The 25,905-nt window shown below is 48.3% G+C and overlaps 1 protein-coding gene and 1 pseudogene across 1 annotated transcript in view; one reads left to right on the forward strand and one right to left on the reverse strand.

Annotated features, from left to right (window-relative positions):
• The window catches only part of AGRN (agrin), a 269,059-nt gene extending 244,706 nt beyond the window's left edge, over positions 1 to 24,353 (forward strand). The window contains exons 26-35 of the mRNA XM_066637393.1: positions 2,516 to 2,745; positions 4,841 to 4,975; positions 5,495 to 5,591; positions 8,699 to 8,863; positions 9,536 to 9,647; positions 11,854 to 11,865; positions 13,700 to 13,816; positions 14,574 to 14,763; positions 15,327 to 15,414; positions 24,098 to 24,353. Of these exons, the coding sequence (XP_066493490.1) occupies positions 2,516 to 2,745; positions 4,841 to 4,975; positions 5,495 to 5,591; positions 8,699 to 8,863; positions 9,536 to 9,647; positions 11,854 to 11,865; positions 13,700 to 13,816; positions 14,574 to 14,763; positions 15,327 to 15,414; positions 24,098 to 24,353 (1,402 nt within the window). The remainder of the gene's footprint in view (positions 1 to 2,515; positions 2,746 to 4,840; positions 4,976 to 5,494; positions 5,592 to 8,698; positions 8,864 to 9,535; positions 9,648 to 11,853; positions 11,866 to 13,699; positions 13,817 to 14,573; positions 14,764 to 15,326; positions 15,415 to 24,097) is intronic.
• LOC136660986 (5S ribosomal RNA) lies at positions 2,160 to 2,276 on the reverse strand (annotated as a pseudogene).
• Positions 24,354 to 25,905: the final 1,552 nt, after the last annotated feature.

Below are 25,905 nucleotides of genomic sequence, written 5' to 3' on the forward strand. Positions count from 1 at the left end.
TTTGGGCTGTAGCGGTGAGAGAAGATTGCCTTTCTCCTTGAAGGAAAAGCTTGCGTCGTCTGGAGTCGCTTTTCTAGAGTGATGGCAGGGTAGTTGTCTAAGTCTGGCACTGTGCTAGTTAGAGCCAATTGCAGGCATTTGATTGAATTAAATGCTTGCATTTAAACACAGCTTCTTCCTTCAGACCCCTTTGCAACATCGCCCCAGGGCCTTAGGCAGGTCTACTACCCAGAATCCTTTACTCAAGGAAAGGCTTGCAAGCAAACAAGATGCAGTAGTAATAATAATAATAATAATAATTAATAATAATTAATAATGACTGGGTATTTATATACTGCCTTTCTGGTCATCGAATTACTCCTCTGACTTTATTCAAGGCTGTTTACCTAGTCAGGCTGTTTCTAAATCCCCGAGGGGATTTTTACAGTCACAGAAAGGTTCTGTCTTGCAAGAACCACACGACATTTCAGATGGATCTTTCTGGTCTGGTATCACTTCTGGCCTCCAGCAGGCTGACAAGCAGCTCCTTCATCTCTCACATGAAGGGCAGCCAAGACACTTCCTTGCTGACACCAAAGAGCAGGTGGAATAACTCAGCTCGGCTTGTCAGCTGCTTCAGGGTCTCACCATTCACGGAGCTGGCGACCTTCCGATCCTTCGGGCTAACGGAGGCTCTGCCCTCTAGACCAGACCTCCTGCCCTGAAGACCTCCTGCAGCAAACTCCTGAAATGTGCCTTTTAAACTGAGGGTGCAAGGACTGTACTGGCAAAATCTGTGCTGAAATATGGTCCCCAACTCTGCAAGAGAATAAGAACAGGTCTTATGTGGCATTCTCTTACCAACAGTGTGCTCCTCTCCCAAAGGCTTCTGGGAAGGCTACAAGTGGGGTGTAAAGAAAACAGCACTCTCTTGTCATTTGTCCCTGATAGCATCTGTTTGTCAGCAGTAGACTACCACTGAACGTTGGTGCTCATTTAGCTCACTGATGTCATTTGGACATCCACTAAAATTGAGTGTTGAGAGAGTTAGGACAGACAAAAGAAAATATTTCTTTACTAGTTTCTTTGATTAATCTGTGGAACCCCTTGCCTCAGGATGTGGTGATGGCATCTGGCCTGGATGCCTTTAAAAGGAGATCGGACAAGTTTCTGGAGGAAAAGTTCATCACAGGTTACAAGCCATGATGGGTATGAAATAGAAATAGGCTACCTCAGAATGCCAGATGCAAGGGAGGGCGCCAGGATGCAGGTCTCTTGTTGTCTTGTGTGCTCCCTGAGTCATCTGGTGGGCCGCTGTGAGATACAGGAAGCTGGACTAGATGTGCTTTCGGCCTGATCCAGTGGAGCGCTTCTTATTTTTTTTATTACGTTCTTACGTAGCTATCTTTGCTCAGCCCATAAACCTGTGAAATTGCAATTAAGGAAAGGACACCTTTGAGTGTGTGCAAAAATGCCTTTTTCCTCACCCCTGAATAATTTGCAGTGCGGGCCTGTTCTACACATACAGAGCAATGAAGTGGAAGAGCCCTGAAGGTGCAAGGAAGGAATGTAACACTTCAGACTGCTGCTGTGGAGAGGGAAGGAGATCACCTTTTTGAATACTCTTCATAAATATAGATCTTTGCTTTAAAAAATACTTCAAAAAAATTGCAGAAACAAACAAAAAATGTGGTTTGGTTTTTTTTAATGGTTGACAACCTTCCGTCTCGAAAGACTATGGTATAAGCCTACAGCACCCGGTATTCCCAGGTGGTCTCCCATCCAAGTACTAACCAGGCCTGAGCCTGCTTAGCTTCCAAGATCATAGTATAAGCCTACAGCACCCGGTATTCCCAGGCGGTCTCCCATCCAAGTACTAACCAGGCCTGACCCTGCTTAGCTTCCGAGATCATGGGATAAGCCTACAGCACCCGGTATTCCCAGGCGGTCTCCCATCCAAGTACTAACCAGGCCTGACCCTGCTTAGCTTCCGAGATCATGGGATAAGCCTACAGCACCCGGTATTCCCAGGCGGTCTCCCATCCAAGTACTAACCAGGCCTGACCCTGCTTAGCTTCCGAGATCATGGGATAAGCCTACAGCACCCGGTATTCCCAGGCGGTCTCCCATCCAAGTACTAACCAGGCCTGACCCTGCTTAGCTTCCGAGATCATGGGATAAGCCTACAGCACCCGGTATTCCCAGGCGGTCTCCCATCCAAGTACTAACCAGGCCTGACCCTGCTTAGCTTCCGAGATCAGACGAGATCGGGCACATGCATGGGTTTCAAAAATGGATCTCCTGATTTCCCACCTGCAGCCTATAGTGTTACAGTCCTGCCCACAGTCCAGGGTGGCACAGCCCCTCCAGGATTCTCCAGCACCTGTACAGACTAGGCAGCAAGAGTATACTCATCCGAAGCTGGGCTTTTTCAGGCAGGCTAATCCCAGCTCTCCTGATTTGAGAAACCAAGTTCTGCCAGCTTGGTTGGCAGCCCATCTAACCTCTCACCACCCTCCTTTCGCTTCCATTCCAGAGTGGCTGAGCGCACCTCTGTCACGGCCGGCCTGAAGGGTTGCATCCGCCTCCTGGATGTGAACAATCAGATGTACGATTTGCGGGAGAAAGGCAGCGACGTGCTCTATGGAAGCGGGGTGGGCGAGTGTGGCAACAACCCCTGCCACCCCAACCCTTGCCACCATGGCGGCCTCTGTCACGTCAAAGAGGCCGAGATGTTCCATTGCGAGTGTCTCAATGGCTATACAGGTTGGCATACTGGTGTGTTTATGTGGGGGGAGAGGGGGAGCCTGGCCTTGATCTTCTCCCTAATGTGGTCGTTTTCTTAGTTCGAGCTTGCACAATGGCAAGGCAGTTGGCCTTGAATTAAACACTTTCCCCCAACAGGTTAGTTTTCTAAGGATGAAGTTACAGAGAATCAGGGAGCCTGGCCTTGATCTTCTCCCTAATGTGGTAGTTTTCTTAGTTCGAGCTTGCACAATGGCAAGGCAGTTGGCCTTGAATTAAACACTTTTCCCCAACAGGTTAGTTTTCTAAGGATGAAGTTACAGAGAGTCAGGGAGCCTGGCCTTGATCGTCTCCCTAATGTGGTAGTTTTCTTAGTTCGAGCTTGCACAATGGCAAGGCAGTTGGCCTTGAATTAAACACTTTTCCCCAACAGGTTAGTTTTCTAAGGATGAAGTTACAGAGAATCAGGGAGCCTGGCCTTGATCTTCTCCCTAATGTGGTAGTTTTCTTAGTTCGAGCTTGCACAATGGCAAGGCAGTTGGCCTTGAATTAAACACTTTTCCCCAACAGGTTAGTTTTCTAAGGATGAAGTTACAGAGAATCAGGGAGCCTGGCCTTGATCTTCTCCCTAATGTGGTAGTTTTCTTAGTTCGAGCTTGCACAATGGCAAGGCAGTTGGCCTTGAATTAAACACTTTTCCCCAACAGGTTAGTTTTCTAAGGATGAAGTTACAGAGAATCAGGGAGCCTGGCCTTGATCTTCTCCCTAATGTGGTAGTTTTCTTAGTTCGAGCTTGCACAATGGCAAGGCAGCTGGCCTTGAATTAAACACTTTCCCCCAACAGGTTAGTTTTCTAAGGATGAAGTTACAGAGAATCAGGGAGCCTGGCCTTGATCTTCTCCCTAATGTGGTAGTTTTCTTAGTTCGAGCTTGCACAATGGCAAGGCAGCTGGCCTTGAATTAAACACTTTTCCCCAACAGGTTAGTTTTCTAAGGATGAAGTTACAGAGAATCAGGGAGCCTGGCCTTGATCTTCTCCCTAATGTGGTAGTTTTCTTAGTTCGAGCTTGCACAATGGCAAGGCAGCTGGCCTTGAATTAAACACTTTCCCCCAACAGGTTAGTTTTCTAAGGATGAAGTTACAGAGAATCAGGGAGCCTGGCCTTGATCTTCTCCCTAATGTGGTAGTTTTCTTAGTTCGAGCTTGCACAATGGCAAGGCAGCTGGCCTTGAATTAAACACTTTCCCCCAACAGGTTAGTTTTCTAAGGATGAAGTTACAGAGAATCAGGGAGCCTGGCCTTGAACCCTTCACTCTGATGTGCTGGTTTTCCAGGCCAGTGGTCTTCAACCTTTCCCATGCCACAACCCAAATAAAAAGACTGGAATCCACCATCAATCCCACACTCCTCCGGGGACTGTATCCACTGACCACTGCCCCATCACCACCCACTCCCCGCCCCCAAAATGCCTTCCCCAGCATGTTTCATTATAACCAAATATTCTTATTAGAGAAAGCAGGAAAAGTGACCATGAAGCCTGGCGCTAGTGAAAGCTAATTTAGCACAGTTGCCAAGATCCTGAGCAGGACTGGGACACGATCTCCTGGTACCTGAAGGCGTGCACTAGATACCTGCCCCATTACCTGGTGGTGCTCTAGTCTAGTGGCCTTCAGCCTTTTTTCATTCCCATAAGTTGCCACAACCCCACAACAGAGAATTCGCAAAGTCATTGGGGTTCTGACCCCAAGGTTGGAGAACGCTGTTCTAATCTAGGTGAAGGGATCAGAACCGATGGGAAGGCTATCCTGAACTTATTCTTCTAAGTATGAAGCAAGGCTGAGTAAGCTGAGGAGCTCAGTATGGAGCGAGACTATTCCCATTTCCCAGTATTTCTGGTCCTTGAATCCACTAGGATAAGCGACGGGCACTTGGCACTTTAAAAAAAATTAAATCAAGCCGTATTAAATTAAATAACTTCAATTTCAGTGTGAGATGATGCGTGTTTAGATAGTTGCTGTTTTGCAAATGCTTTGTTCCCCACCGCATCCCCTACACACTTAGACCCTCTCCACTACCATGTGTTTTTCTATAGCTCCTTCTCTCTTCTCCCCTCAGGGCCAACCTGTGCTGATGAGAGAAATCCCTGTGACCCCAACCCATGCCACATCTCTGCCACTTGCTTGGTGCTGCCAGAAGGGGGCGCCAAGTGTGAATGCCCCATGGGGCGGGAAGGGGAGTTCTGTGAGTCAGGTAAGCTGTATGGTGCCTGATGGAGATGCTGTGGAGCATCTATGGAGATGGAGCCTCTATGGAGATGCTGAGTTGGGAGAAGTTGAGCGGCACCACGGAATCCCGTGGAAGGAGCCTTCTTCATGCTTGATGCTTTCTGGATGTTTGCTGCTGACATCTTTCCTGCAGGGACAATCATTCTGAATTAAACCATGCTGGGACCCAGAGAGTATCAAAAGAAGCTTATTTTCTTTGTCCTTAGAATAATAGGAATATTAGCCATTTGAATTTGCATTCCATTCATAGGGGAAGCAGCAACAAAAAGCTAATTACGCATAAATATCTTGCCGAGAGCCTTGTATGAAGTACTCTCAGGTGAAAATACTTAATCGTCTTTGTGATATATTCATATTCGTAATGTGAGGCCCTAAACCACAGCTTGCCGTGAATCCGGCCCTGGGATGACCTTGCAGACTGAAGCATCACCCCTTCTACCAATTCATTCCTCTCTCAGTAATCTTTTCTCTCTCCCTAAATTAGTCACAGAGCTTGATAAGACGGTGCCCTTCCTGCCAGAGTTTAATGGATTCTCCTACCTGGAGCTGAATGGCCTCCAAACCTTTGGGCTGGATCTGCAGTAAGTCGTGCTTTTCTTTTTGCTTTATTTTTCTCATGTTTCACTTGCAAGGTTCACAAGTTAATGAAAGATTCACACACACACACACCCTCCCAGAGTTTTCATGGTCTGGTTCCCTTTCATCTGTATTTTTGGAAAGGGTCAGTCATTTTTTGGCAAGTCTGAAAGATGCAGAGCTACCTTTATTTATGAGGTTTCCTTAGCTTTAGAAGATCATGACAGTTATTTGATTCTTGCCGCTCTTGCTATGCCTTTCTTCTGCATGGAGCATTGCAAAGTACATGAGAACAGGTATCTGCCCTGAGGAACATACAATCTGAAATTTGACACAGGCAGTAGAGGGAAGGGGAGGAAGATGGAAGTGTTAAAACAGGGGAAGAATCTGCTGCTGTTATTATTAATAAATGTAGTTAGCTGTGTGCATGGCACTTTAGGTAGAGTGCCACAGAAAGATGTTCCCTGCCCTGAGGGGCTTACAAGCATAGATGTTGACAGAAGGGAAACCACCGAGGAAGGGAAGGGAGGTGGAGGTAGAAGTAACCAAGGGAAGGATATGTGTGTATTTCAGTGAAAGCAACCTGGGCTATACCCCCCCCCCCGAGGCTTATAATCTGGATGTTGACAAAACAGGGGAAGGAATGGTGTGCTCCCTGGGGCATTTGGTGGGCCGCTGTGAGATACAGAAGCTGGACTAGATGGGCCTGTTGCCTGATCCAGTGGGGCTGTTCTTATGTTCTTAACTACAATTCCCAGGAGGCCTTGCAGGTCTCTTGTTATCAGGTGTGCTCCCTGGGGCATTTGGTGGGCCGCTGTGAGATACAGGAAGCTGGACTAGATGGGCCTATGGCCTGATCCAGTGGGCTGTTCTTATGTTCTTAACTACAATTCCAGGAAGCCTTGCAGGTCTCTGGTTATCTGGTGTGCTCCCTGGGGCATTTGGTGGGCCGCTGTGAGATACAGGAAGCTGGACTAGATGGGCCTATGGCCTGATCAGTGGGGCTGTTCTTATGTTCTTAACTACAATGTCCCAGGAAGCCTTGCAGGTCTCTTGTTATCTGGTGTGCTCCCCGGGGCATTTGGTGGGCCGCTGTGAGATACAGGAAGCTGGACTAGATGGCCTATGGCCTGATCCAGTGGGGCTGTTCTTATGTTCTTAACTACAATTCCCAGGAAGCCTTGCAGGTCTCTGGTTATCTGGTGTGCTCCCTGGGGCATTTGTGGGCCGCTGTGAGATACAGGAAGCTGGACTAGATGAGCCTATGGCCTGATCCAGTGGGGCTGTTCTTATGTTCTTAACTACAATTCCCAGGAAGCCTTGCAGGTCTCTGGTTATCTGGTGTGCTCCCTCGGGCATTTGGTGGGCCGCTGTGAGATACAGGAAGCTGGACTAGATGGGCCTATGGCCTGATCCAGTGGGGCTGTTCTTATGTTCTTAACTACAATTCCCAGGAAGCCTTGCAGGTCTCTTGTTATCTGGTGTGCTCCCCGGGGCATTTGGTGGGCCACTGTGAGATACAGGAAGCTGGACTAGATGGGCCTATGGCCTGATCCAGTGGGCTGTTCTTATGTTCTTAACTACAATTCCCAGGAAGCCTTGCAGGTCTGTTGTTATCTGGTGTGCTCCCCGGGGCATTTGGTGGGCCGCTGTGAGATACAGGAAGCTGGACTAGATGGGCCTATGGCCTGATCCAATGGGGCTGTTCTTATGTTCTTAACTACAATTCCCAGGAAGCCTTGCAGGTCTCTTGTTATCTGGTGTGCTCTCTGGGGCATTTGGTGGGCCGCTGTGAGATACAGGAAGCTGGACTAGATGGGCCTATGGCCTGATCAATGGGGCTGTTCTTATGTTCTTAACTACAATTCCCAGGAAGCCTTGCAGGTCTCTTGTTATCTGGTGTGCTCTCTGGGGCATTTGGTGGGCCGCTGTGAGATACAGGAAGCTGGACTAGATGGGCCTATGGCCTGATCCAATGGGCTGTTCTTATGTTCTTAACTACAATTCCCAGGAAGCCTTGCAGGTCTCTTGTTATCTGGTGTGCTCTCTGGGGCATTTGGTGGGCCGCTGTGAGATCCAGGAAGCTGGACTAGATGGGCCTGTGCCTGATCCAGTGGGGCTGTTCTTATGTTTAATGGGAAGAAAGGAGGCAGGGTAGACAGGGAAATAGATGAAATTGTTTGGGTTGTGAATGGGAACTATTGTATTTTGTATTGGCAACCTTCAGTCTCGAAAGACTATGGTATCGCGCTCTGAAAGGTGGTTCTGGCACAGAATGGGAACTAAGGCACGGCTCAAAGCATGGAGGGAAGGCAGGAAGGAGAAAGGATGGAGTCATTTGAGGGATACCTTCACACCATTACAAGTGATGGAGAGCAGAAGATCCTGCTTTACAGAGAGTGAAAAGAGAGCCCTTCCTCAAGGGGGCTTACTGTTTAGAATGATAGTGAGACCAGAGAGGGAGGAAAGGGGAATGGAGATGAGGGCAAAACAGGGCGGGAGCACATGTGAGAGTTTCAGATGCGTGCACTCACACTTAGTTACAGGAGAGAATGGGGACTGAGGCCTCACAGGTAAGGTGGGCTTGAAGGACAGTTTCAAAGGAAGGGAGTGAAGAAGCATCCCACAGGTGTTCCTGGAGGCAGTTCAAGCATCAGGGTATTATGCATTCCTGCAGTTCCAATGGGATATGAGATGGAGGAGGCTGTATCTCATGATTCACAAAAAAAAAAAAAAAAGAAGGAAAAAAAGACAGGTTGGGGGAGGGATTGGAGAAAAAGGGGAGATGGTATGGAGGCATCCTGAGAGATGTTTCCAGACCCAAGGTAGTCATCAGAGGGAAAAGAAGGCGCTCTCCAATTGAGGCTCCAATCTGTACACGCTTTCCTGGGAAGAAGCCTCTCTGAAGACAATGGGACTTCTGACTAAACATGCATAGGGTTGCACCGGAAGTGTTGCTGAAAGTGGGTGTGCAAAGGTCACAATGGAGGATGTGTTGGGATACACGAGCGGCAAGATCGGTGGGGGGGGGAGGGGTCTTCATAACTGCGAGTTGGGTCCTACAGCCACATCAGTGGGACCACTGCTGAGGCCCAGCTTTCTGATTCCACAGAGAGAAGATGACCATGGAAGTGATTTTCCTGGCCAAGAATCCAAGCGGCATGATCTTCTACAATGGGCAGAAGACAGACGGCAAAGGGGATTTCATCTCTCTGGCCTTGCACGACGGCTACTTGGAGTACAGATATGACCTAGGCAAGGGGGCGGCTGTAATCAAGTAAGATCTGCTTTCTTCTATCAAGGCTGTGTGTGGTTCCCATGTATCCAGATGTGCTGTGCAAGCCCTGAACACGTATGTGGTCTCCTGCTTTGAGCACCCCCCGAGCATCCCTCCCTTTTGCAAGACACAAGTTTTAACCCTTATTATTACAGAGCTAGAAAAAGTGTCAGCTGCACATGCAGTAGGTTGTGGTATTAAGAGTGGGCTTTCTGCATCAGACTGGAGGTGGGGGGTCACCATTTTTGAATGAAAGAAACCTAAATGTAGGGAGGGGGACACCCTAGAGAGGGATGCACGGAGGAGGGAAGAGGTGAGCATGACTGCCCATGAATTTTCTCCTCCCCTTCGTTGGGCAAATGCATGTTCTGGCATTCATGATCTTATAATGTTATTAGCTAGCCAGAATTTGCGCTGCTGTAGGACCTGAAATGACCCAGGAAAGTGGGGCTTGACAGCACTAACCCCAGAACAATCTGTTTTATCCTCGCCGTGGTCACGCCATGACCAGGCGTGAGGTGAAGATCTGTGGCAACAATAGTTGTCCATTTTGATCAGAGACACCATGAAATCCTGTGTTTGTGTACGCAGAGAGGTTAACTGCCTGGGACCTACTGCTGCCTGAATCATGATGTTCTCTGTTCTTCTCTCTGCCCACCACGTCCTTCTCAGGAGCAAGGAACCAATTCCACTGAACACGTGGATCAGTGTCATGCTGGAGAGGAACGCCCGCAAAGGGGTGATGAGAATTAATAATGGCGAACGGATCATGGGGGAGTCCCCGGTAAGTGGGTGTAGCCTCCGAAGTGACTGTCCTACGAGTGGAAACAGTTTGCGGTTGCTTCTTTTACCAAGCTGGTGTCCAAGGTCCAAAGCATCTCTCCAGCTTTGTTGCCCCTCTTGCCACTGGTACTCAGAGGTAGACTGCCTCTGAACTTGGAGGTTCCACTCTGCTGATACCAAGGTCCAAAGCATCTCTCCAGCTTTGTTGCCCCTCTTGCCACTGGTACTCAGAGGTAGACTGCCTCTGAACTTGGAGGTTCCACTCTGCTGATACCGTTGGATCACCCTCAAACTCGTGAATATGTCTCATTCCCCTTTAAGGCCAGCTGTGCTTGCAAATCGTAATTGCATCCCATGGTGGTATACTCCCTAATTATTTTTTGGTCTCTTCTGGATCTACACTTATCGGTTGACTGGATGACCCCCACCCCACCCCTTGAATTCCAGTGCTATGACAGAAGGTAAAAATGCTCTCTCTATTCCCTTGAATCATACTTCTATACCAGGGGTCTCCAAACTTTTTGGAGGGCCACATCAAATATCTGGTGCAGTGTTGAGGGCCAGAAAAAAAATTTAACTGTAAAATTTAAATAAATAAATTAGAGATGGGACTTAAATGAGTGAATAAATGGGCTCATTCATTCAACCTTCTCGGCCCTCAGAACACACTCCAGACGCAACCAGAGCACAGCTCTGGTCACGTTCAGTTGAATGGACCAGAGGCTTCAGGGGAGAAGAGGCTCGCCATGGACCGGATAGAGGCTCGCTGCGAGCCACATCTGGCCCCAGGGCCAGGGTTTGGAGACCCCTGCTCTAAGCTGAAAAAAACCCAAACGCTTCAACCTTTCCTCACAGGGCAATTTTTGATGGCTGCTATTTTTCATCACTTTTTTGTCCTTCCCCATTTAAAACACAAACACCAGTTTCCCTTCCATTCCCACCATGTACAGAGAATTGTCAACCCCTTTGAAACTGAGGACATATCTTGGAAAGTTTCCCAGAATCCTTTCCAAAATGCAGGGGTTTCTGGGTACGCTAGTTACTCTATGTTGGCAAGTATCTCAGACTCTTCAACAGAATCCATAAGAACATAAAAAGAGCCGTGCTGGATCAGGCCCAGGGCCCATCTAGTCCAGCTTCCTGTATCTCATAGTGGCCCACCAAACGCCTCTGGGAGCACACAGAAGACCACAAGATACATGCAACTCGCTGCCACCTCCAGCATTCTATTTACACTCACACCCCCAGCGAAGACACCAGATGGCAGTTGGGTTTAACGTGTGCTACTTTATTAAGCACAGTGACCAATTTTTAATGCATGAAACCTTCTACATATGCCTTCCCTCCCTCGCCAGTCCTTCGCAACACACGGGTTTCTGGGAGAATGATCATTATAGAAAAGATGCCTTTAGTGCAGCATTTCTCAGCGTTTGCTGTACCACTTCCCATGGTCCACCTATTCAAAGTACCACCAGAAGTAACTGGTGATGACATCCTCGCCAGTTACTTCTGGGTTAGGAAGTCAGATGCTACGCAGTAAACACTAGTAAGAGGCTCAGGGTGGAAGGGAGGGGATTTGTGTGCTTTGGAGTTCTGCCCCTGGAGTCGAGCCTCCTACCGCTGTTTGTTGCGTCGCATTCCTGATCTCGCTGCTGGGCAGCAGATGTGCAGGGGTCCCCTGAATACCACCAGACACCACCTCAAGTACTACTGGTGTTACCCGTACCACTGGTAGAGAAACAGTGCTTTAGTGGCTTTTATTAAAGCCATCTTGCCCCCTATCCCCAAGCTAACTAGTCTTCTTGAACACTTTTCCGTTTTTGAAACCAGGACGGAAGTCAGTCTCCAAAGGGGAATTGCAGCTTAGAGACTGGCCCTGTAGGTCTCAGGGGGTGCCTGGGGCTTGCGTTTGATCATCCAGACCCCCTCCTTTTTTTCCTCTTCAGGCTTCCTCTGGCTATAAAGATTCCTTCTCAAAGGAGTCATCCCACCTCTTCCAGAGTCAGACCCCTGTCCTCTTCCCCTTGGCTCAGTTCTGCACCTCTTCTCTCTCCATTGCCAGCTAACAAGGGGATGGGTTGGAGCTTGGTTCTGGCAGCTGATGATGTGACCGCACTGATCTCTGTTTTCTCTTTTTCTCTCTCGGTTTCCATTTGTCTTTCTTCTTTCCACCCCCTTCCTCCTTCTCCCTGCTGTCTGGATTTCAGAAATCCCGTAAGGTGAAGATAAGTATAATGGCCCTTGTTTTCCATCTCAGCCAACACCAGTGCATTCATTCTCTCTCTCTCTCTCTCTCTCTCTCTCTCTCTCTCTCCATCCAAACGCCAGCAATTTATCATCCCTGCCAACCTGCCTGGCCTTTCCATCTTACAAAATCGCCTGTTGATTTTTGTTTTGGTAGAATAGATGCTCCCTTCTTATTCTCTCTTTTTCTCCTTCCCCTAGGAGTCATTCAGCAATTCGTTTATTTTATTTTTTTTTTTACTTTATTTCCCCCACCTTGCATTTCAATAAAGCTCAGTCATTCTCCATGATTAATTTCATTAAGCATTAGATAGTGTTGTTAATAGAATTTCAGGCTGGCTCTGACGCCACAACTTGGGGTGGGGGGCGAGGTTCACAGGAACAAAGGGGGCAGTTATTGTAGCCTCTCTGCTTTTGAGCGGACCCGCAGGAGGGGGATATGAACCGGGCTGGCTCATTCATGAGACTAACTGAGGTGGTTCAGGTATCTACTTCAGGTAGCAGATTGGCAGAGAGCACCCACCTCTGCCTGCAGCCCTTCCTCCCACTCCCTGGATCAGAAAAGAAAGAGGAGGTTGAAGTGCAGCGGAGTAGTGGGCCAGAGCGTCTCAACACTCTATCCCACCTCTCCTCCATGCTTCCTCTTCTGCTCCACCCCCTCTTCCTTTTCCTTTCTAGAGGGTGGGAGGAGCAGAGGCTAGGTAAGGTGAGGGCACCAGTTGACACATCCATCTTAGGCTGCAGGAGGGCTTGGGCCAGCCCTGCATTTAGAAGATCCTTTATATAAGATCGGCCCATACAGTAGGTCCTGCATGTATGTCTCGAAGTGACAAGATGAAATCCAGTGGGACCCCATAACTATCAAGCAAGGGGACCTAGCAGAAGCCCCCCCCCCAATTGCCATTTCTGGAATCTGCTCGCCAGCCACCAAAACATTATGCCCCCCCAGGCCCCAATCTAGAGAAACCTATCCAAAATGATGGTGTATTCCAACTGCAGGTGTGCAGTTGCTTACCTGCTTAATGACTGGGATAATGACTCCATTAATGACTTAATGACTCCAACTGCTTAATGACTGGGATACATTCTCAGGTCCCCATTGTTATGTGATTAGGTCATTAAGTGAACATTCAGTCCAATCTATTGCCTTTGTTGTGTAGACAGACACTCTCTGTCAGACACTAGCTAGCTGCACAGGCTACTGGAGATAGATTGCCTCTTCTTTGATTTAAAAGCCTCTTTATTGTGTAAACAGACCCTCTGCTGCAGGCTAGGGGAGATGCGATTGCCTCATTAAGAGCATCTTTATTGTGCTTTGACCACCTTCATATATGCAGTCCATGTTAAGCAAACAGTTGTTAAGCGGCGCATGCCTGTATATCGAAAGCCACTGTGAGGTCTAGGAAAATTGGCAGTGGACCCTTGATTCTGGTTCCACCATCCCCGTCTTATCCTATACCTTAGTGATCTCGTCTGATCTCGGAAGCTAAGCAGGGTCAGGCCTGGTTAGTACTTGGATGGGAGACCGCCTGGGAATACCTGGTGCTGTAGGCTTATACCATGATCTCGGAAGCTAAGCAGAGTCAGGCCTGGTTAGTACTTGGATGGGAGACCGCCTGGGAATACCGGGTGCTGTAGGCTTATACCATAGTCTTTCCAGACTGAAGGTTGCTAACCAGTTGCCCTGGCTCTTTTCTCTTTCCCTTGAGAGAAGTACCATCTGCAGTCAGGAGTCATCTGGGAGCTGTCCTGCGTCTTCTCCTTTCTAACTTTTGTTTTCCCCCTCACCTTTTCCTTCCACCCACCCAGGTACCGCATGCCTATTTGAACCTCAAGGAGCCCTTCTATGTTGGAGGAGCCCCTGATTTCAGCAAGCTGGCCCGAGCTGCTGCCATCTCCACTGGCTTCGAAGGGGCCATCCAAAAGGTCAGGCAAGATCTCTGCCTCTCAGCTATTTATGGGGCAAGACTAGCACTACCATGGCTTTGCGTGTGCCACTTGTGGTGTTTGTATTTCAAAGGTTCCCTAAGAATCGCAGTTTTTATTGTGAGCTAAGATGTTTCAGTGTCATTACCGAGTCACTAAACACTTCATGCCTGGACAAGACCTGAATCCAAGGAAAAGTTTACTCAGTTTGTGTGTTGGGGGTGGGGGGGGGGGAAAGAAAAGTTATGCCCACGTAGAAACACTTCAACTTACCAAATAGGTAGCATTTGTACCTGTGCTACCTATTTGCATAGGTTGTCTTCTATCACTTCCATCTGAAGTACCAGCTGTGGCTGTGGGGGGGCCTGTTCTCCCCACACTCTGGTAGTCTTGCTCAGGAGACACTTCCTCATGGATCACTAGAGAGGACAAACAAAGGATTGGCCACAGCTGCAGCCAGCAACAAAAGCAGCAACCCACAAATCTTCTCTATAAAGAGTAAATCTAATAAATTATCTTAATTATTACACATTTAGTTGTATTTTTTGTGTGCCTGGGGGTGAGAGGTTGCATGTGGTCCACAACAATTTGAATTTTTGCCTCAGTGGTCCATGAGCTCCTGAAGGTTGGGAACCACTGAATTACAGGGACGCTTCACTTTCTGTCGGGATTTTCCTGTTTAAAAAGAAATCACTTTAATTCTTGTTGTTGTTTTTTTCTCCCCTTTCACCCCCCCCCACCTCTCTCTACTACTTAGATTTCCATCAAAGGTGTGCAAGTCCTGAAGGAAGAGAACATCCACAGTGCTGTTGAGATCTCCTCCTTCCACTCTCACCCATGCACTCAGAAACCCAGCCCTTGTCAGAACGATGGGACTTGCAACCCACGGATGGAGAGCTATGAGTGCGTGTGCCAGAGGGGCTTCTTTGGGGCACACTGTGAGAAAGGTGAGACTGCAGCTGGCCAGAGAAGCTGGATGGACTGGGGGCAGGAGCAGAGCAAGCCAGAATGGGGGAGCAGGAATGCACCCCTTTGGCACAGTTAAAAGCACTTATGTGGAACCATTGTGTTGCATTTCTTTGAGCTGTCCGAACCTTTTGCTGGCCGTAAGACTTGGAAGGGAACCCATTTTGCCCTAGCCTAAACTTCTCCCCAGTGGTTTGTCTTTACTCGTGGCCCTTCCATGATTGAAGACGTTGCCCCAGGTGGAAAATCGGCAGGAGACGCCTTTCACCAGCCACCACTTTTTCTACTCTCTGATTTAGAAAAGGCAAAAGGGAATGGAGCCGAAGAAGTGTACAGAGTGGTTGTGCTAGAACGGCAAAGACATTCTAGCCCACCATTCTCCTCTCTTCCTCACTTCCTCTTCCACTCCATCCCCCCCTTTTTTTCCTTCTAATCCAGGAGTTTGACCTGCCACCAAAGCCACCAGAAGGTTCTGGGCTAGATTGTAGGCTATTGGATGAGACAGAGAGCATTACACACCTCCCTGTCATTTTTCTTTCTCTAGTCATCAGTGAGAAGGCGGCTGGAGACGCAGAGGCCATTGCCTTCGACGGCAGGACATTTATAGAGTACCACAACGCTGTAACCAAGAGGTAATGCATCTCCTCTGGACCACCAGGGTTTGGGGAGGGTTGGACCGAAGCTGTTAGTGGAAGCCAAACTTGGACCTCAGAAATGGGCCATCTGGACTGGGGGGTTGTGAAACCACTTCCCTTGCGTACCTCAAGGCAACTCAAGTCACAGCCACTGTGCTGCAAGTGTGCAGGGGTTATTGTGGCACTGCCACACCAGGATAAGGGAAGACAAATTCAGTTCATGATTTGGGGAACAGGGAATGTGCCTTTGGGGTGGGGGGGGGGAGTCAGCTGAACATAGTCCTAGGCTTGGCTGGCTTCCTTGAGCACCTAGAAGCGTTTATTGTCTGTGAACTATTTTGTGATGCATTGCCTCCCTCCTTAGAGCACGCAGGGCTCCAGATTCCATAGGCAATCTCTTTCCTAGAGGGACAGACAACTTGCAAAACAGTTGACTTTGCCTGCAGGACAGGGATAGTTGATGAGTCCCTCAGCCCTTCTAGCCCTTCTAGCTGGTTCCTGAAAGCTGCGCTGCACAATCAGTCCCTTCCAACGTTTCATGGCACCAGGAATGAAATTTAGCTTTAATTCCAGCCACAGAAGTTTGGCAGGGAAACACAGGCCCGGTAACATCCACTGATCTGGCGCTAATGAACCTCTTGCAACCTTTTGCCGGATAGGACTGAGTAACACTGTGAACACAGCACTCCACAACAGGGGATTCCGTCTTGTTCCTAAAAGTAAGAAGATACAAAAGAGATGGCCGCTCGCTGATCGCCAGCTTCTGGTCTCAGAAACACACTGTTTCTGTACATGGAAGTCCCATTTATGGACAAATGAGCGGTCCTCATTTTCCTGCTTCCGGTCATCTTGTCTGCTTCTCTTTCTGTGTGTTCTCTTGTCTCATGAATAACATTTTTTGTATGTCTTGAGTCTTATTTGTTAACCATATCTCTGTAACCTCTTTGGGGCAGGGAACTCCCCTGTATATTCTCTGTGCAGGAGTTACTCTGCCCAAGAGATTCAGGGTATCTGTTCACCAAGCTCTCTCCCCACCTCTAGTTTTTGGTATCCCTTTGGGAGAATGTTCTGTGTTTTCTCTCTCTTTTTTCTGTCTGTCTATCCTCCTCTCTCTTTCTCCTGAATGTCTTCTGTTTCTTTGTTTTCAAGCCAACTGACCAATGAGATTCCGGCGTAAGTAGAATTCCCACCTTTTTCCTCTCCCTCCCCCCCACTAATCACCACCTCTCACCCCCAACCATCTTGACACCCGCCAACCCACATATTGACACCCTGTAGTCCACCTGGATAAGAACACCTCTTTGAAAAGAGCCCTTGGAGCATTCATGCCTCCAGTTGCCAAGAAGTGAGTGTTACTGGTCACGGAACAGAAAATGTACATCAACTGGGGTGGAAACGGGGATGTTGATACTGCCTGGAGAAAGAAATAGGAAATGAGTGTTGGCTGGGGAGGAAGCGGGAAATGAGCGTCTTAGCTAAGAGGCAGGTGAGGGCTAGATGCAGCCAGCTCAGGGAAAATTCCTTCAGATCCTTGCTTGGGTACCTGGAAACTGAGCTGGGGAGGGCAAGAAGGAAAGTCATTGCAGTGTAACATCTGTAGCTCTAACTGCAGTTGGCATGGAAGGCCTTGGCCAAGGATCCTATGCGCCTGACTAGATCCAGACACAACTGCCCCCCACTTCTCCCCAAGCCCTGTAAAAAATTCAGGCAAGCTTAGGCAGCGCCGGCTAAGATGAAGCACAGGCAATAGCCAAGTCACATTTCAGAAGTTCCCCATGGTCAGGTCACATCTCATCCCATTCTCCCACCGCCTGTGTGTTACAACTACGATGGAGTGAGGGGCTGGGCAAGAAGGAACCTGCATGTGCGCATGTCACAAGGGAGACTGACCTAAGTTGCACATCTTGGGGGGGGGGGGCCAAGGGTAGCATAGAAGTGGCCTGTTGGCCCCACACTTATGTTGGGCTGCCAGTTTTCTGCCAGATTCAGACTCGCATTTTGGAGAGCAATCTCGGGTTCTCCAGGTAGGCGTCCAGATCTTGAGTTTTGGAGACCCACCTCTGCTGCCTCCCGTTTATGTCTGTGCTGGTGGTGGCCTGGAAGGACAGGAGGAGGAGACGGTGATGTAGCAGTAGGAGTTTGGTGGCAGCTCCACTGGCTGTAACAATATTAGCATTTTACATAAGAACATAAGAACAGCCCCACTGGATCAGGCCATAGGCCCATCTAGTCCAGCTTCCCGTATCTCACAGCGGCCCACCAAATGCCCCAGGGAGCACACCAGATAACAAGAGACCTGCAAGGCTTCCTGGGAATTGTAGTTAACATAAGAACAGCCCCACTGGATCAGGCCATAGGCCCATCTAGTCCAGCTTCCTGTATCTCACAGCGGCCCACCAAATGCCCCAGGGAGCACACCAGACAACAAGACCTGCAAGGCCTCCTGGGAATTGTAGTTAAGAACATAAGAACAGCCCCACTGGGTCAGGCCATAGGCCCATCTAGTCCAGCTTCCTGTATCTCACAGCGGCCCACCAAATGCCCCAGGGAGCACACCTGATAACAAGAGACCTCATCCTGATGCCCGCCCTTGCATCTGGCATTCTGACGTAGCCCATTTCTAAAATCAGGAGGTTGCGCATACACATCATGGCTTGTACCCCGTAATGGATTTTTCCTCCAGAAACTTGTCCAATTCCCTTTTAAAGGCATCCAGGCCAGACGCCATCGCCACATCCTGTGGCGAGGAGTTCCACAGACCGACCACACGCTGAGTAAAGAAATATTTTCGTTTGTCTGTTCTAACTCTCCCAACACTCAATTTTAGTGGATTTTCAAACATTGCTTAAAAAAGTTACTCATTTATTAGTTTGAAAAAGAAGATATGCAGTCTGTCCGTCCCCCGGGAAAACTGGGAAAATTCTTCTTTAAAAAAAATTCAGGTGGTTCTGATTTCTCCCCCCTCCCTCCTTCCCAAACCTTTGTTGCAGGGTTGTACCCTGGCACCAGATTTAGTTTGGTCATTCAGTAGTGTCCAGCTGTGTGACATCACCAGGCCCCCACATCTTGAACCTCAGATTAGGGAGGGGGGCTCCGAGCTCCAGCCAGCATCCCTAGCTTCCCACCCCCCACCAAGCAGGGAAATGCTGCATGTTGTCAGATGCAACTTTTGCCCTTAGGCTAGCTAGCTAGCTCCTCACCCTTTTTTGAGCCGGAAAGAGCCCAGGCTGCTTGAGACTGAGCACTGAATCCCCTGCGACCATTAGAAACCCTGCAAGGAAATGAAAGAAGAGTTGCATTACAGATCCCTGGAGACTTTGCAGAGCACTGCTGACTTGTGCGCATTTAGCAGATCAAAGGAGGAATACTGTGCTGTGCTGAGCACCAAAGCCTGAATGTCCTCAGCCAACCTACTGAGCTCTAAGCTGAGCGGTCCAGTCCACTAGCGATAACCAGTTGTAACATTCTCTAGCTGATCCTGTTGAGGGCTGGTTTGGGGGGACTGTGCCTCCCCCCCAGGCTTTAGCTGGCCCAAGAGTAGTCAGTCCTTCATGCACCAGCCTGCAATGCCACCCCTTGGCACAGAGCTTTCTTTTGCCAAGGCAAAGTTCTCTCCCACAAGGACTAGTAGCTTGAATTAAAACAAATGCAAAGCCACGACATGACAGATTTATGGGTTAGGGCTTTTGCGGAGCCGTTAGTGAAGCACGTGGGTTGCTCTGGTGACTTTCCTCGCCATTAATTGTGACAAAGCTGCTCTGGAGACTTCCATTCTTTATCACCATCCGTGCAAACATTCACAAAGGAATTTCTGTATATGAGTGTGCTAAATGGAATCATGGAAATTGTATCCAAGCCAGAAACTGTGGAGCGTTGCTGTGTTTTTCTAATTGTCTAATGCAACAGCTCTGCAATTGTGTGTGTGTGAGAGAGAGAGAGAAAGAGAGAGAGAGAGAGTGGGAAAATGTCTCAGCATTGACAACCCACTGTTTTTTCCAGTCATGTTTCTTTTAAAAGAAGAAAAGAGAAATTGGTCTCCAAAATCTCGTCGCTGGCAAGATGACTTGACAGCTGTGACCCAGCTTTAGCCGGGGTTAAGGGTCTCTGTACAATCTTTTCAGTCCAAAACGGCTGCTGTGGGCTTCAAAATGAATTCTGGGAAAGGACATAATAACAGTATACGATCTCGCTGGAACTGAAATGTGTTAAAACCGCATGGTGCCCTTGAATTTCAGGGCACGGGGAACAGATGATGGGGGGCATTGCTTACAGAATTAGAAAAACTGCCGTTTGATCACAGAGATGATGTGTAAAACCAGGTTTCGTACAGACAGGCTACGATGGGGGAGTCTCTGGACACTTCCTCCTACTTCTTTTTTGGAATCTTGGGTTGCTTTTGAGCCACCAAATGCTTGCACTGGTTTCTAGAAAAATCCCACTCCACCCCTGGGATGACTGGCTGCTTTACACGTAGCCACTTATCCTGATGTGAAACAGAGCCCCCTAATTAATTCAGTGCTCACCCCGTTTCCAATTAAACCTCTTGCCTTGTGCCGACTCACCCCAGACTGAAGGAGTTGCTACCTCGTGCTAACCGATGGGGTGAACGAAACCTTAGGCAGCTTGTTCTGTAACGAAATGAAGTGTTGTCAGGAGCGCATAATTAAGGAAGAGTTGGGGGCTGTTAATTCTCCATCGTGCTCCCAATCTCTGCTGAACCCCTTGATCACATAAGCAAAGCCAGGAGAGAAGTGAGGTAAGACGACGGTATTTAAAGGTGAAATCAGGATGAATCGAGAGCCCCCGATTAACCAGGGGCTCTTTTATTTGCTCTCACTTTCTACTCCGACCGTTTCCTCTTAAACGTGGGCACAAATTGGAGATGAGACCAGTTTAAGGGGGCTTATTATCTCAGAATGTGCAGAAGCTTTTATGTGTGAGAATGGTGTTCCACTGCTTGTTCGCAAGCTCCCAGATCAGTATTTCGAAAGTGCGACCGGGGCCTCTAGTTTCACAGGGACTAGGCACTTGTCCCTCGCAGTTCATTGTTTTCCATGAGCGCTTATTGCACGCCTCCCCTTTCTTCCTGCTTCTAAGTCCTGATGCTCAAGACTATCCTCTGGATATCAGGTGAGTTTCAGCAAGGCTTCAGCACTTCTGTAAGTCTGGTGTCCAGATATTGCTGCCTCTCTTGCCGTCCCTCCCTCATTTGTCTGCTGTGCAATTTGCTTTGATGTGAGCATGTCTGGAAAACCATCCCAGTTGGTGTGTATATGTGGTTGTTTTTTGTTGTGTTTTTTTTTTTTTAAACTGGTGAAAAGACCTGAAAAGTCAGAGCCACACAAGGTTTAGCCCATGCTCAAGAAATGGCAGTCTGCATTATGTGCCATCCCCTGCCCTTCCAGCCGTTATGGCTTGATTTCCATTTTAGCCTGGTTTTAAGCACTTCGCTTAATGCCAGGCTAAAATGGAAATCAAGCCACAATGAGCAAATTTTTGACTGGATTTGCCTAGTATGTCATGGGTGCCTTCTGTTTCTAAGTTTTGGGAACAAGTCTGGCAAAGGAGACCATTGATCTGATTTAGGATAATGAAGCATCCATCATTCATTTTCCAGTTAGTGTAAAATGGGGAGTGGGTGGGTCTTAAAACTTGCTCTGCCCACTAAGGAACAGGTTTCAGTCAGGGTCCGATCGACACCTCTCCTACAGAACTACCTCTGCTCCTGGCTAGAATTCTTAAGGCCCAGCAGGATCGGATGACCCTGATCTAATAGGGCCCTGACTAACCTTATTTGGTCATTGGCGCTGACCCGGCTTCTTGAGCTGTTTTAGACGGCCTGCTGGTCAACTAACCTGTTTTCTGATAGCTATCCACTTTCATCGTGCCCAGCTTCTCGGCCCAGTTTTTGCATAACCAGGCAGACAGTGAATATGGGGCACCCCTTCCCCTCTGCTATGTACACGACATGAGCTTTCCATATGAACTTGCAATTCATGTGCTTCCCCACCCCGTCTTTTGAAAAGTAATGTGATTGGGTGCACACCTTTTTCAAGAGGGGACGGGTGCCTCCCTCAGGTGAGTTCCATCACCTGTAGAACACATGTATGAGCTAGGTCCTATTTCACACCAGCCCCTCTAAATAGCCTTCCTGCCTGTCCAAGTTTTAAATAGTTTTAAATAGTTTTGAACGTTCCTGTAGGTTGTGGATTTTTAGAGACTGGAGCATGTCTGGTCAATGGGGATCCTTTAATTCCTGACTCTGTTGCCAGCATGCAAGCAAGGGACACATCATCCATCAGTCTGAATAGCTTGACTAATTTGGGAGTTTGATTGCAATTATCCCGATTGATCCTCAGAGGAGCTCAGCCAGTCATTCTTGACTAAACTGACATTCTCAGAGGCCCCCCACAAATTGAGTGACTCTTTTATCAGGGAGAAATCTCTGCTTTCTGTTAATGCAACAGATGAGTTAAGGCCAGCCATCCAGCTTCAACAGAAAACAGTCGGGTGAGGAGCCAAGTGTGAGTAAGGGCAGGCTGGGAACTGGTGGAGTGGGAGCTCATTTATTCATTTGAGCTTCTGCATCACCCATCCCAAATGCCGTTTTAAGGAGAAAAAGCACAGGAACGTAAGAACGCCGGAACAGCACTGCTGGATCAGGCCATTTGGCCAGCCAGATGCCATCAGAAACTCATAAACGTGGCACAAAAGCCACAGCCTTTCTCCAGGGGGTTGTCCCTTAGCATCTTAAATGACTTAGGGCCCAATCCTATCCAGCCCTGGTATAGCAGTGCTAACAGGGCATGCGCTGTATCCTGTTGTGGAGGGACAGATGCAAAGGCCTCCTCAAGATAAGGGAACTTTTTTTTCCCCGTACCTTGGGGTTGCATTGTGGCTGCGTGGGTACTGAAAAGTTGGAAAGGATCAGGCCCTTATTTGTCTCTGCCTATGGAGACTTCACTCAGCTGCTACTGTTACCCTGCACATGCCTGATCTTGTCTGATCTTGGAAGCTAAGCAGGGTCAGGCCTGGTTAGGACTTGGATGGGAGACCGCCTGGGAATACCGGGTGCTGTAGGCTTATACCATGATCTCGGAAGCTAAGCAGGGTCAGGCCTGGTTAGTACTTGGATGGGAGACCGCCTGGGAATACCAGACGGTGCTGTAGGCTTATACCATAGTCTTTCGAGACTGAAGGTTGCCAACCATCTCCCTATACTGAACACTATCTCCCGATCTCGTCTGATCTCGGGAAGCTAAGCAGGGTCAGGCCTGGTTAGTACTTGGATGAGAGACCGTCTGGGAATACCAGACGGTGCTGTAGGCTTATACCATAGTCTTTCGAGACAGAAGGTTGCCAACCACTCAGCTGCTGTGGCAAGTAGCCAACGCTAAGCTCCTCGACAGATCAGTGGCGTAGCTAGAGGGGGTGCAAAGCACTAGGTTTTGCAGGGTGCCTCACCTCCTCATCCCCTTTGGAGTGATTCTAGGTGGTGAGAGCAAAATGGAGGTGTATGCCTGACTCCGAGAGGAAGGCTGCTTTCTTGCTGCAGTGAGGCTTCCTGCAAAACTTAGTGCTCTGCACCCCCTCTAGCTAAGCCACTGCAGCAGATTACGCTCCTTTTTCAAAGCCACCTTGGCCAATGGTTTTTGCCACGTGGCAGCACGGAATCTCACAAGTTATATAGTCACGTTCAGTGTTGGAAATGCACCCCCACTCCGCTTTCTGTTGTGGCTTATGTGGGCTTCCCCACAGCCACTGCCCTTGCCATTTCTGCACCGCATCTATTGGAAGATGAAGCACTCTTATTTTTCCCGTGTCACTGTGTGTCATGTCTTTTATGTGTAGTTTGTGTGCATCTCTGTCAGTTCCACTTTGAACAATCCCTACTCTGGGGGTCTTCCAGGCTCCTGTCAAAACATCCTTCTTCCCCCCCCTTCCACTGTTGGGTGTGAGGTCTTGATGTGGGCTCAGCCGGACCTGAGGCAGGGATCCAGAGCCATTCTTGGGGAGGCTGCCTTGGTTCTTTCCGCTCCTCAGGCAACTCTAACTGAAGACTGATCCTCAAAGCCGTTTCGAGGAAGAAAAGTCACCAAGAGACTATTTTTCCCTCGGAGCCCACGCAGTAAAAATGCGACCTTTGTGGCAGTTCAGATTGTTGTTCAGTGATTGTTTTGCCACGTGTGTTTGGGGGTAGCCAGCTTGTGGGAGCACCTAGATTCACTCCCATTTGAACCATTCTTAGTCAAGAATGGCACCGATACCATTTGGTCTTTGTGCCCGATTCCCATAGCTGGTGTTGTGGGGGGCAGAGCAAATACCCTTCCCATTGCTGGGCTTGGAATCAAATTTATAGCTAAATCATAAGTTCAAATGAATGCCATGAACATCAGTAAAATTTATTTCAGAGGAAATGTGTTCCTGTGAAATAAATGGGAATGTTCCTGTGAAATAAACAAATCGTTTCTCTTTTGAACATATGGGACAACGCACCCTTTTGGCCCCAATATTTATTTCTGGTGCCGCCATTGCTGATTCTAAAGTGAGGATGCAGAAGGAACTAAGGTTGTCCGCCTGCCTCTTTCCCAAGGATGTTGCTCTGCTCTTTGGGTTGCCATGTGGGAAGCCTCCTGTCTTAAACTGACCCCCACTTTTTTTTTTAAAACTCTCGATGCAGTGAGAAGGCCCTGCAGTCGAATCATTTTGAACTGAGCATCAAGACGGAAGCCACGCAAGGCCTCATCCTTTGGAGTGGAAAAGGGCTGGTCCGCTCAGACTACATTGCCTTGGCTATCGTGGATGGCCACGTACAGATGACCTATGACCTTGGCTCTAAACCTGTGGTCCTGCGCTCCACAATCCCAGTCAACACGAACCAGTGGACCCCAATCAAGGCTTACAGGTGGGAAGCAGAACTGGAGGGGATTGTCTGATTCCTGTGCTTTTACTGTATCATTGTATTGTCCTCCTCAGGTCAGTCAGTATTACCTGTTAATACACAGGCCAACACACATTTTGCTTCCTTAAACGTTACACCAATTCCTGGGTATAGTTGGGGTGCTGATTCCAAAAATGGCATCCATTTTGCCCTATCACGTCTAGTTTTGGAGACACGGCGTAGCCTCTTTAGTGAATGGTTCCTGCAGCTTCCTCATGAGGAAGCCTACACCATGGCCTTCTCATGAGGAAGCTGCTTGAACCATTCACTAATGAGGCTGCACTATATCTCCAAAACTAGACGTGATAGGGCAAAATGGATGCCATTTTTGGAATCGGCACCCCAAATTCGTGTCAGACCACCATAAAGTTTGGGAAAAACTTTTCTGACCCTCCGTTTTGTAGGCCTGTGATATCAAAGTTCTAGATAACCACGTGGGCCTGGTAGGGAAAATACAAAAGGCATTATCTGGTAATGGACACAGTTGTGACTGTATTATTAATATAGTTGCTGATATAGCTATTAATAATATATGGTGTTAATATATATTAATATAGCACCATCTATATGAAGCTTTGCAAGGTTCTAAAGCTTAATTCATTGCCCCAAGAAGCTTACAAGAACCGTTGGGTTGCAGTAACTTTTCACGGTGGCATAGAAAAAGGAATTTTAACAGTGCCCTGGTGGTTCATGTGTTCCAACCCTTATTATCTCTTCCCGTTAAAGGCAGAAGAGCCCCAACAGGGATTATGTCCTTAGGCTATTTGCCTGCCATGCACACCAAATCAGTCTCAAGCTCCCAGTCCTCAAGCGTACAATCCCCTTCCTGTTCGCTGTCCTTGAGCGTGAGCTGATCCTGATGTTCAGAAAAGGCACATGGTGCTGTTCTCCTGGGCAAGCTGGTGGTTCAGGAAGAAGGGAGGTGCTTTATACTCAGATGCCCAAAATTCCCTGTACATGGAAAGCTAGCTTATGAGGGAGACCAAAACTTTTTTTTCTCAAATGTGCCAGCTTTGAATTGGCACAGAGGTTTTGCTGTAATGGAAAATTTGAATGCATTATCCTTCTCCTTCCACCGTGATCCTTCATGTTTGAATATGTTCTGCATCCCACCTCCCTTGTCTCTTTTACCATATGAAAATGTTTTTAACCCAAGTCAGCCCCTTGGTCTTTCTACTCACAGGTGAGCATGGTCTCTTTTGGAAAATGCATGCTCAGTGTCTCTTTTTCAGCTAGGCTGTACCTGTCATCACTCCACCGCCCCCCCACCAGCCTCTGCTTCATTTGCAATGTAGATGGGAAACTGGTCTGTGCTGGTTGCTCTGGTTAGCATATCCGATAAAGATAACTATGAATCTCTTATTAGGAATTCAACCCCCCCCTCCCTGCTTCGCTCCCATCCCCTGATCATTCTGATGATTCCACTCCCAGATTTCTATTCTCTTTGCAGTCTCTGACAATTATGTGTGTGTGTGTGTCGGGCTACACCTGAACAGGTGGTTTCATATTTGCAGGATTCAAGGTTTATATGCTAATAACCTACATTT

Source organism: Tiliqua scincoides, chromosome 9 (genome assembly GCF_035046505.1).
Source record: "Tiliqua scincoides isolate rTilSci1 chromosome 9, rTilSci1.hap2, whole genome shotgun sequence".
Taxonomy (NCBI): Eukaryota; Metazoa; Chordata; class Lepidosauria; order Squamata; family Scincidae; genus Tiliqua; species Tiliqua scincoides.